Source organism: Ovis aries, chromosome 3 (assembly GCF_016772045.2).
Source record: "Ovis aries strain OAR_USU_Benz2616 breed Rambouillet chromosome 3, ARS-UI_Ramb_v3.0, whole genome shotgun sequence".
Taxonomy (NCBI): Eukaryota; Metazoa; Chordata; class Mammalia; order Artiodactyla; family Bovidae; genus Ovis; species Ovis aries.
In genome coordinates this window covers 102,212,486-102,225,374 of record NC_056056.1, presented here as the reverse complement: position 1 = coordinate 102,225,374, position 12,889 = coordinate 102,212,486, and the positions used below count along the sequence as shown (strand labels likewise).

At 35.5% G+C, this 12,889-nt stretch overlaps 1 protein-coding gene across 12 annotated transcripts in view; it reads right to left on the bottom strand.

The window, feature by feature from the left end:
* The window catches only part of TSGA10 (testis specific 10), an 89,661-nt gene that overhangs the window by 46,051 nt on the left and 30,721 nt on the right, over positions 1-12,889 (bottom strand). For 9 of the 12 annotated variants that reach the window (XR_009600186.1, XM_060413957.1, XM_027967062.3 and 6 more), the window contains 6 exons: positions 12,182-12,247; positions 10,926-11,093; positions 10,116-10,271; positions 7,301-7,471; positions 7,133-7,210; positions 6,034-6,185 (listed from right to left, as the gene is read on the bottom strand). Coding sequence is in view for 11 of the 12 variants with exons in the window: in XM_060413957.1 (XP_060269940.1) it covers positions 6,034-6,185; positions 7,133-7,210; positions 7,301-7,471; positions 10,116-10,271; positions 10,926-11,093; positions 12,182-12,247 (791 nt within the window). In the remaining variant the exon portion in view is untranslated. The remainder of the gene's footprint in view (positions 1-6,033; positions 6,186-7,132; positions 7,211-7,300; positions 7,472-10,115; positions 10,272-10,925; positions 11,094-12,181; positions 12,248-12,889) is intronic. The other 3 variants (XM_012173797.3, XM_012173798.4, XM_060413958.1) reach the window with 3 other exon arrangements.

Here is a 12,889-nt window from a genome sequence, read left to right as displayed (position 1 = left end):
TCCCCTTTGCTGCCTGGCTCTGTTCCGCCCATTCGAGCCTCTTAAGTAGAGTTTGTCAATTATTTCTTTCATGGATTGTGCCTTCACTATTACATCTAAGAAGTAACCAGCATGCCCAAGGTCATCTGGTGTGCTTCTAAATTTTGGGCTCTGGCCCATGTCCACTGCAGCTGCAGATGCCAGAGGCGCTGAACGTCTCCACTGTCCCATTTCTGTTTCTCTTCTTGACGGCAGGCTTCCCTACATCCTCCTCTTCAGGCCTGCTTTCCTCAATTAACCAAAAAGAATCTGCCTGCAACACAGGCGACCCAAGTTCAGTCCCTGGGCGGTGAAGATCCCCTGGAGGAGGGCATGGCAACCCATTCCAGTATTCGTGCCTGGAAAATCCCATGGACAGAGGAGCCTGGCAGGCTACAGTCCATAGGGTCGCAAAAATCGGACACGACAGAGTAACTAACACTTTCACTTTCTTTCACTTTATCTGATAAAAACATGACCCGAAATATATAAAGAAATCTTAAAGTTCAACACTAAATGGATAAACAATTGAAAAATTGGGCTAAAGATCTAAATAGACACCTCATCAAAAATACACAGATGGCAAGCAACAATATGAGAAGTTCCACATTATTTGTCATTAGAGAATTGCAAATTATGACAAGACATCACTACACATGTACTTTAATGCCTAAAATACAGAAATTTGACAATAATAAATGCCGACAGAAAGTCTCCTTCATTCCTTCTGATGGAAATGCAAAACGGTATACTCACTTTGAAAGTGAGTAGTTTCAAATTGGTAGTTTCTTACAAAGTTAAATGCAGTTTTACTGTATGATTCAGCAATTGTGCTCCTAGGTATTTACTGAATTGATCTAAAAAATTCTGTTCTGGGGATTCTCTGGCAGCCCAGTGGTTAGGACTCCGCATTTTCACTGCTGAAGGCACAGGTTTAACACCTAGTCGGGAACTAAGATCCTGCAAACTGTGAGAAGCCAAAAAAAAAATTTAAATAAAAAAATAAAAACTTCTGTCCACACAAAAACATGCACATGAAAGTGTACAGCAGCTTTATTTACAATTGCCAAAAATTAGAAGCAACCAAGATGACTCTTAATAGGTGCATGGGTAAACACACTGTGGTACATATACATGATAGAATATTATTCAATAAGAAGAAATGAACTATCAAGGTATGAAAAGCACATGGATGAACCTTAAATGCACATTACCAAGTGAAAGAAGCGAGTGTGAAAAGCCTATGTACTATATGATTTCAATTATATGACATTCTGGAAAAGGCAAACATTACCTCAGCCAGGCAACTGAAGTCAAAATCAACAGTGATAAATCATATTGATAAGATGTACTCATGACATCTGAATATCTGTGTACTCGAAAATGGCACCTTACTACTGTGACCTCTCAAAAATATAACCCAGTCTAACCACGAGAAAGTCATTAGACGAACCCCAATTGAGAGACATTCTACAAAATACGTGATCAGTATTCCTCAAAACTGTCAAGGTCATCAAAAACAAGGAAAGTCTGAGACTTTCCTAGCCAAGAGAAGCCTAAGGAGACAAGACAGCTAAATGTAATATGGTGTCCTGTATGGGATCCTGGATCAGAAAAAGGGCATTATGGAAAAACAAAGGAAATCTGAATACATTACAGACTTTAGCTTATTAGACTGTATCAATACTGATCAGCTAATTTTAACAAATGAACCATACTAATGCAAAATGTTATTAACAGAAGAAACTGGGTGTGAGGTATGTAGGAACTCTGCACTGTTTTCACAAATTTTCTGTAAATCTAGAACTGTTCTATAATACAAAGTTTTATTTTTAAAAATTTGTATTTTCATATATAAGCAATAATCAATCAGAAATTAAAATTCTAAAATTCCATTTACATCAGTATCAAAAAGCAAAAAATATTAAGGGATACATTGACAAAAATAATACAAGATCTATACGCTGAAAATTATAAAACATTATGAGAAAAATTGAAGATCTAAATAAAGAAATGGACAGGAGTTCCCTGGTAATGGTCCAGTGGTTAGGACTTGCTGCTTTCATTGTAGTGGCCCAGGTTGGATCCCTGGTCCAGGAACTAAGACCCCATGAGCCACTAAGCATAGCCAAAAAAAAAAAAAAGAGAGAAAGAAATGGAGAGTGTTCATAAGTAGGGGTTTTGCACCAATTCCAAACTGCCAAGGCTTTTCTGTTTATACTATGAACCTGATTCTAAAATTAAACAAAAATGCAAGGAACCAGAATATCCAAAACAACTTTAAGAAAGAACAAAGTTAGAGGACTAACACTACCTAATTTGAGGACTAAAAAAAGTAATCAGGAAATGTTATACTGGCATCAAGACATATAAATAGATCCACCAAACAAAATAGATACTCAAAAAATAGAACTTCACATATATGGACAACTGACATTCTACAAAGCTACAAAACAATTTAGTGAAAAAAAGGAAAGCTTTTCAACAAATGGTGCTAGAACAACTGGATATTCATATGCAAAAAAAGTGAACTTTGAACTACACCTTCTACTATATGCAAAAATTAACTTGAAATGGATCATAGATTTAAACGTAAGAACTAAAACTATAAAACTGCTAAAAGAAAATCCAGGAGAAAAATTTCACCTTAGGCTTGACAATTTCTTTAAAAGAATACAAGGGCTGGAAATAAATTTTTAAAAAGCAGTAAGTTTCACATAATCAGAAATATTTTCTCTTTAAAAGACGCTTAGGAAAATAAAAAGGCAAGCCACAGACTGGGAAAAAATATATGCCAAACATATATTGTACCTCACAAAGAATTTATATCCAGAATATAGAAAGGATTTTTACAACTTATTAGTACATATAACTCAATAAAAGTTTGCAAAAGTTTTGAACAGACACTAAAGAAGATATATGTATGGCACAAAATAACATGAACAGATGCTCAAAATCACTAGTTATTAGAGAAGGCAAATCAAAACCACAGTATATACCTATTAGGAGGGCTAAAACCAGAAAGATACTGTATATAAAGTATTGATAAGGATAGGTAACAACTGGCACACTCATACACTGCTGGTGAAAATGTAGAATAAAACAGTACAACCACTTTGAAAACAGTTTAATCGTTTTTTCAGAAGTTAAACATACCTCCATCATATAACTCAGTCACTCTAGTCTCAGGTATTTAGCCAAGGGAAGTAAAAGCACACATCCATATAGAGACTCATGTGTGTGCTCATAATAGTTTCCATTATAGTTCCAGGTTGGAAACACAGAAATGTTTATGTGGTATATCCATATAATGGAATACTACTCAGCAGTAAAAAGGAGTAAACTACTGATTATATATGACAACATGGATAAATCTCAAAACAATTATGCTGATGAAAGTAGCCCTATAAAAAAATATACACTGCATGATTTCACTTATATAATAACATTTTAGAAAACCCAAATAAACCTCTGTGACAGAAAGCAAATCAGTGGCCGCCTGGGGAAGAGGATAGCCAGGCATGAGAAAACTTTGGAGAGTGATGGACAGGGCCTCTATCTTCCTTACAGGTACGAACAAATGTCAAAACTTACCAGACTGAACATTTTAAGTATGTGCAATTTTTACTATGTGTACGTCAATTACACTTTACGAACACCGCTAGAAGAAAACAAATGTACACAAAGCCCTCAAAATTATTATATATTTATCTTTTAGAATATTTTTAATAAACCACTAAAATGCTTTCAAAGAACTTCCAACTACATGCAAAAATATTTATGGTATGGGACTAAGTGAAATCGGCCAAATATATAACTTAATATAGGATGATATCAATTACATAGAAAGCTTATATACAGACATAAACACTTCTGGCTAGAAAAACGAATCTATTTTACTGCATTTTCCCTGGGCTATGGAATTATGGGTGATTTAAATTTCTTGGAAACTTTTTCTCTATTTTTCAAGGTTTTCTTTGTTATTCTTATTTTATTATTATTTTTATTTTTATTTTACCTGAACCTGCAATATCCTTTCAAGCAAGAGAGTAAAAAATCAATGAAGGGCAAAGTGAAAGACAGCCTTCAGAATGGGAGAAAATAATAGCAAAAGAAGCAACTGACAGAAAATTAATCTCAAAAACACACAAGAAGCTCATGCAGCTCAATGCCAGAAAAATAAATGACCCAATCAAAAAACAAACATTTCTCCAAAGAAGACATACAGATGGCTAACAAACACATGAAAAGATGCTCAACATCACTCATTATCAGAGAAATGCAAATCAAAACCACAGTGAGGTACCATCTCAGACTGGTCAGAATGGCTGCTATCCAAAAGTCTACAAACAATAAATGCTGGAGAGGGTGTGGAGAAAAGGGAACCCTCTTACACTGTTGGAGGGAATGCAAACTAGTACAGCCACTACGGAGAACAGTGTGGAGATTTCTTAAAAAACTGGAAATAGAACTCCCATACGACCCAGCAATCCCATTGCTGGGCATATACACCGAGGAAACCAGAATTGAAAGAGACACATGTACCCCAATGTTCATCACAGCACTGTTTACAATAGCCAGGACATGGAAGCAACCTAGATGTCCACTGGCAGATGAATGGATAAGAAAGCTGTGGTACATACACACAATGGAGCATTACTCAGCTATTAAAAAGAATGCATTTTAATCAGTTCTAATAAAGTGGATGAAACTGGAGCCTATTATACAGAGTGAAGTAAGTCAGAAAGAAAAACACCAATACAGTATATTAATGCATACATATGAAATTTAGAAAGATGGTAATGATGACCCTGTATGCAAGACAGAAAAAGAGACACTGATGTAATGAACAGACTTTTGGACTCTGTGGGAGAAGGCAAGGGAGAGATGATTTGAGAGAATAGCATTGAAACATGTATATTACCATACATGAAACAGATCACCAGGCCAGGTTCCATGCATGAGACAGGGCGCTCAGGGCCGGTGCACTGGGATGACCCTGAGGGATGGGATAGGGAGGGAGGTGGGAGGCAGGATGGGGAACACATGTATACCCATGGCTAATTCATGTCAATTTATGGCAAAACTACTACAATATTGTAAAGTAATTAGCCTCCAATTAAAACAAATAAATTAATTAAAAATAAATAAATAAATGAAGGGAAAGAATTTGAGTAATTCTCTGTCCTGACAAGTGATTCCAATGCATCAGTACATACCACAGACCCTTGAAAGACCAAAGAGGCGACTTTGGGAATTTGTATATGAACCAAGTATTATCTGTAGACTAAATAATGTATTTCACACTCTCATGAACTATTATTTTTCATATGTTCATAGATACACTGAAATTCAACCTGAGTGAATGTGTAGAATTTCTGTTTCTCACGTCAATAGACAGTGCAAGTGAAACTGCTAATATGGAAGTCTTCAGAAACTTGTTCCCCTACACCACTGCGTGTGGGTTGCTTTAACTGGGATTTTCCTGCTACAGGGCAGTATGCAGGAACAGCTAAACACAGCACGTGGCATCCAGTTAACAGAAGTTCTGTTACATGTTCTTCTTTCTTTGCTATGGCTTTTACTGTATGTCAAACCACCCCTTTCTAAGCCATTGTCAAACCTGTGCTTTGTGTTTTCTTACACTGTTCGGATCCCAGGACATAATTTAAGTTATAAGGTAAATTATAAACAGTGAAAGGCCAAGGTCAAACATGTTCGTTACCCAGAAGGGCTTCGTAAAAGCTATTTCAGCTCAATAGTGAAGCTTTCTGCAAATACGAGATGAAAATTACTAGAAGTTTGACTCCTATAGATGCGGCATTCCCAGTCTGTCAGTCTGTGACTGACCTTTAGGAAATCATTTAATGTGTGCTGAGGTGTCCACTACTGTTTCATAATAATCCTTCCAAAAATTAAAGTCAACAAATAACTCAATTATCACCCTAAAATATCCTTCAAAAAGCAGAGCTACTATTTATAGTAAACCATTGGTTTAATGGTAATTGACTTTACCTCAAAGAATTATTCTCTGCTTTTTGTCTGCCAAGTTCACTTTCAGTATCCATCGCCTTTCTTGCTAGTGATTTCATTTCTTTTTCCACAGTGGTTATTGTTTCCTTCATCAAAGTCATATTTGACATTTGTTCCATACGTTCATCATCAAGCTATATAAGCAGAATGACAAGGTTACTGCCATCACTAAAAACATCTCAGTAATCTTTCAGGAGAGACATTCTGTCTTTGTAGAAACTGGTATATGAGATGATCAGGTTAGCCTTGAAACCTGTGGGAGGCTGCATGGACAAGGTGCTGTAGAACAGGAACTTGGGCACGCTGCCACACAGCTTGTCCATGAAGCCTGTCACAGCAGATGCACATTTTCAATCTGGTTCAGCTGGACTACAGCACACATAGCCTGTTTGCAAGAAGCTTTCTTATTTGTTGCTCAATATGAACAAGTTATACATACAAACTGGGATTATGAAAAAAACTCTGTTTTTTTCTGTCTACTCCTGTCAATTTCTTTAAAAAAAAAACTCATTATAACATAAAACAGATGAATTTAGAAATATAGTCAATTGAAGTTGGTAACGGAAAGCTGAATTCCCTTAATTCTGTTTATATAGTCAGAATATCGCCAATATATATGGACAGCATCTCAAAGCCTTAACTAGTAACAAGGTGATGCTTCACAATTAAATTTAGCTTAAATATATTTTTCTCATTGGTTTTCATTCTGTTATAATTTTCTCTATCTTAGCTACTCTTTAGGAAGAATAAGCCAGTTTCTCTGTCCCTGGCAATGCTATCATTAATGAAACAGGGAGATGAGTAAGTGTTAAAATCACTGAGAATGCATCCCTAATGCTTTTTCTTTAAAGAACATACACAAAAAGCATACACAACCTAACACAGAAAAGACTTTACTCACATTTTTCAGAAGAAAATAAATAATGAAAAAGTGATAATTTACAGTATATACACCACCTTAAACATCTTTAGGACTGCAAATGCTATCTGAGAAAACCAACTTTTCCGAACACAGAAAAAGGGGAAAGTGGGGAGCCACTGACAGTTTATAGCCCAAAGTGCAAAAGTGACTTTTCTTTACGTTATGAACTGTACACTCCAGCTCCTCTATCCTTTGTTCCAAGTGAGCCTTCTCATTAAACGCTGTCTCTTGGGCAATCTGTTTAAAAAACAAAAAGAAAACAAAGGTGCTCTTAATGTTGCTGTTTTGCATTTCACAGATCCTCATAGAGATAAAATTCTTTCAAACCTTTAGCCTCTCCCTCAGACTATCTCGCTCTGTAGTCATTCTTCGCAAGTCAGTGAAGGCCACATCTCTCTCAGTCTCCACCCGCCGGAGGATAGCATGTGCTGTTGTTGATTTAGGAGACTTACAGCTTTTCATCATTTCTCGTCGAAGTCGGGCAATTTCTTCCTGTGCCTATTGTTTAAATACATACGTAGACTTCTGTTTAACAAGCTTTAGGACAGCTATCTTCTATCCAGCCAGATAAAATGCAAGCCTATATTAATTAATGTGCTTGCAGCAGGATAATGATATAATTCGTTAATGAACTTACACAAATAAATGCAAATGATGCCCCAAATGTAAATGAATATCTACAAACACAAGTTTGGTTTATACTATCTTTGCCAAAAATTAAAACAAATTAATTTGGAGGCAGTTAATGCAACAGAGAGTGTTTCACTAAGAGGTATCTATGATATATATCATCCATTTTCTGATAAATTTGAAATCAGTACAATTTAGGCAGAATACTGGCTTAATAAATATTATCATAGTGTTCCAGTATTTCTCTACAAAAATGTATGTGCCATTTCCATGTCTTGACTACTTTCACCCCAACAGAAAGGCCTACTGATCCTTACTGATAACCCAACCTATGCTTCACACACTTGTTCAACAACTATCCTTGGGTTCCAAGTCTATTCCACATCTGCAGGTGATTTCATACCCTGCTTTGCTACTTCCTTCCCTTATCATCCTTTCTCTCGATTTTGCTCACTATCTATTCAGCTAGTATCTAAGTCTCAGAAGAAGAAATATTACTTCCCAATTTCCATAGGTAAGCCTTGACCAGACTCCTGGACCTCACTTTCTGAAGTGTCTTTTAAGATACCCCTAACTCAATTTTAATTACTTGTCTCACTTTAAATACCACCCTCTCCACTGGCTCTTCCTCTACTTCTTCAACCATGCACATGGCTCCCTTATCTTGAAAAACTGTCACTTAATCCTACTGTCCCGTTTATCATCATCTGTCTCTTTTTCCTTTGACAGTTTTTTTTTAAGTGTCATGGTTTGTACACCCTGCCTGTTCCTTATCATCCATTCTCTAACTCCAGTCTAACCTGGCTCCCACACCCACCACTCTATGGAATTTCAAGTACTTGTGTCTCTATAAATCAATTATACTGTAACACAGCCAAATCCTAAAGGAAATCAACCCTGAATACTCATTGGAAGGACTGATGCTGCAGCTGAAGCTCCAATACTTTGGCCCCCTGATGCAAAGAGCCTACTCACTGGGAAAGTCCCTGATCCTGGGAAAGATTGAAGGCAGGAGGAGAAGGGGACAACATAAGATGAGATGGTTGAACGGCATCACTGATTCAACGGACATGAGTTTGAACAGACTCAGGGAGATAGTGAAGCACAGGGGAGCCTGGCATGCTGCAGTCCATGGGGCTGCAAAAAGTTAGACACAACTGAGCGACTGAATAACAGGAACAAACTCGTTCTCTTGTTTGTATCTACTGGGGCTGTGGCACTACAACAACAGAGCTGAATAGCTGTGTCAGAGGTCACATAGCCTGCAAGGCCCAGGCTGCTTTTTACCTGGGCCTTCACAGAAAGTTTGAAAACTTCTGTTCTAGTCCAATCCACCTCTCTAGCCTTGGCTCCCACCTCACTCCATGGACATACACCTTTTGTTCTAGTCATAAATGGATTCATTCACATACTGTTTTTCCTGCCTTTACCCTTTGTTTTAGGTCATTCCTTTAGTTTGAATGTTCCTTCTTACCCCTTTCAAGATAAGAGAAACCCCATCTTTCCTTCAGGACTTAAACTCCATATAGTCCAGCAAAGATCTTAATTGCCATAACTAAAAAATACCTATCTCTTCTATTTCTTATAATATCTTCTAGACTACTTATGCTAAAATAACAAAAAATAGATACAACACAATATACTTCTCTTCCTACCTAGAATGTAAACATAGGAAACAGTGTCTTATTCTTTCTATCTTTTAGAGTAACAAGCCCAGAACCTTACACTTAGTAGTTGCAATTCTTAATAAAATTTGATATTTTTGAAAAAATTATGTTGGTGATACATGGGGTTTAACTGAGTAAAGAAGCTATTCGTTTAATAAGGGTTGTACAATCGTAAGCTAAAAATACACATAAACAACAAATTGATTTTACTCTCTGAAATTAGACAAATTTTATGGCAATTCCTAAAGTGATTGACAGTATACCACAAGCTATGTGTTAATATTTTTTAACCTCCAAATCCAAATCTTTTCACCATGAACTCACTGTATCCGGTTACTTTTCTCATTTCTTATTCCAAAAATTAGGCTATTTCTATGCATGTATATCATCTTTCTAGGATAAGAGGACAACACGTGTGTGTACACATACACAAATACTTCATATTTCATTAAGAACATCATAAGAACAAAGGTAATTCCCAAATGTTAGATTAATTTGATTAATAGATTTAAGTATTCTCACAGAACTTAAAGAATTTACCCATCTCTAGGAATTAAATGCTGGCTTCCCAGGTGGTCTGAATGGTAAAGAACCCACCTGCCAATGCAGGAGACATAAGAGACATGGGTTCGATCCCTGGGTCAGGAAGATCCCCTGGAGGAGGGAATAGCAACCCAGTCCAGTATTCTTGCTTGGAGAATCCCATGGACAGAGGAGACTAGCAGGCTACTGTCCACAGGGTCACAAAGAGTTGGACACAACTGAAGTGACTGAGCACGCACAAACACGCACGCAGAACTGAATGCTAGTACTTACATATCTTGTTTACGTATAAGTAAGCTTACCTGCTCATACAGAAGAAAGGTCTTGTCTCTCTCGGATGTGAGAACCTTGACATTGCCCTGAATTTCTGCCAAATGACGCTCATATTTTTCCAGCATGCATTTGAGTTCTTCACGGTCTCTTGTTGTCTTCAGAAGCTCTACATCACAGTTTGTACCCTATAATTATTACATGAGAAATCTGAATACAAGGTCCTTCCGTATACCACAGGTAAACTACATTCAATATCCTATGATAAGCCATAATGAAAAAAAAAACGAAAAGCAAAATATGTATGTATAACTGAGTTACTTTGCTGTACAGACTGAAATTAAACACAACATTGTAAATCAACTATACTTCAGTAAAATTTTTTTTTAAATGTGAAATTCTTCTTTGATATGTGTTATTAATATAGTCCATGGGGTTGCAAGGAGTTGGACACAACTGAGCAACTAACACACACACACACACACACACACACACTAATAGAAATGTCCTACTGATGGCAGCACACAATTTCTGGTTAAGCAAACATGATTATATAATGAAATAATGAAAAAAAAATTTAAAAATCACTTCTCTTTTAAACAACATCATCCCAAATTGCTCCACATTTGTCTGATTACCCTCCAACCACTACTAATGCTCGGGATAAAGGACCAATTTTGATGGTCCATGGTGCCACCAAAGAAAGCTCCATCTCCCATTTTCCTTGAGATACCAATTCATGCCAAATTAAAAGGAATTATTTCCAGATTAGGTGAATCAAAAATAAAATCCACTGCTTCAGCAACAAATTCCAAAACATTTACAAGTTTCCAAAAACCTACCCGAGAAGATGGAGATGGGCGTCGTGGGCTTTTAGATCTACTTCTGATCATCTTTCTCAAATTTTGAGCTTCACTCTTGTAGTAATCTCTGTCTGCTTCTAAAGTTTTGACAAAGGAATCAAGTCTGGAAGGAGATTTATTTTGTGCTTTTTCAGTCTCTAAAATTATCTTGCCAAGGAGGAAAAAATTAGGCCATTATTTCAAGCTAAACTATATTATCATTTTCTAAATGAAAGTTGAAAGCAAACAGGATCCTTAAAAATAATAAATTTGGTATTTTGAAATAATTCAAAAAATAATAATTCAGCAATACTTTCTAAAAAGCAGTTAGAAAAAAATTAAAAGCATTTAGATGCCTTTCTTTTCCAGGATTTCTGAATGTACTGTATTTTTATTTCACTGAAAATGTCCCTATGTTGACACAATAATTTTGAAGAAAAAATTTCAGAGGCCAGAATTGTTTCTTATAAGAGATCTAGTTATAAGTTCTAGAAATAAAATTAATTTGCTAAGAGAAACTTGTATGCTACTATTAAAGCATCTATTTATAGTTTCAAGTTTTATTCAATAACTGTTCAACAAATAAATTAATTAAATGTTGGATTAATTTAATAAATTTACTGAACAAAATAAACCGAATAAATTAAATGAATGCAGGATATTCTATGTTTGTATATACTTTCGTGCATTTCCATTCACTTTAATATATTTAGAAGCATCTGTTTTACAACATTTATTTAACAATACTTTATTGGGATAAAAGTACAGACATACTTTTAGAGAGGGTGTTTCAAATATTTTAAGCGACAACATTAAAATGCCTAAACAGAGCGACTTTCGTTTCACATTGTTAAAGAGAACATATTACTCAGAACTAAGTAACAACATTTGACTTTAAAATATTTATTATTAAGAGAGATGAGAGTTAATGTGTAAACAAATACAGCTTACATTTTGAGAATTAAATTACTCACAGACATCATTTTAATCAAGTAACAGCTAAGGACATTAATAAAACCAAGCAAAAGTTCTCTCCAGCTCTAAGAAAGGACAGACTAAGGAAAGGGAGCAAGAACAGATTCGTTCTTACAGATGGGAGGACCCTTGTCCACCACGGAGAGTGCTGATTTTAGAAACAAAACACTTCTTATTTTTCACAAATTACATGAGAGCCAAAACATATGTATAATTTTTTGCAGTCCTACGAACAGAATGAAAGTGATTCCTTAACATTTATTTATGAAAAATGTACTTACAGATCCAAGCCTTTTTACTGTATCTTCCAATACTATTATATTATTTTGCTGGCAAATGAGTTCAATCTGAAAAGCCGGAAAAAAATGCTATTTAGGTGGAAAATGTCTAAATTGATTTGTTGGAAAGAGAGCATCAGAAACAGAAGTCACTTAAAAACATGCAGACAGTAAATATTTTATGAGAGAAAAGATAATTTATTCCTTTATATTTACCTACTTTTGATGGTAAAAGAACCTAGAATGAAATGAAGCAGTTCCTTTAATGTTTTGTACAAAATACTAATTGATTTCATTTTGTCAAACTACTCCTCATAAACTGAAAGAAAATGTTAATACTAATTATAATTCTGAAGAAGAGAATAAGGAAGTCAAAAGAATGACTAGAATGAAGTTAAGTTTTCCCAAGTCAGAAATGATTGCTCTTTCCTGTGAACTCTTTTAATAGTTTAATTCAATCCAACCAACAAAATACTTTTTGTATCAGTTTTATGACAGTCTTTAACAGCCTTGTAGTCATATATCTGGCTATGACTAGATTATACATTCCTAGGGAATAGTGATTATGTTTTTATGCAAAGCTATAAATCTCTGCAAAACCTCCTCCTTTGTTATTCCAAACTAAAATGTTTCCCATTAAAATTTGAATTTTCTGGAATTATTGCTTCTCATTTATTTTTTAGACCAAAATTCTAAGATTTCTCCAGCAGT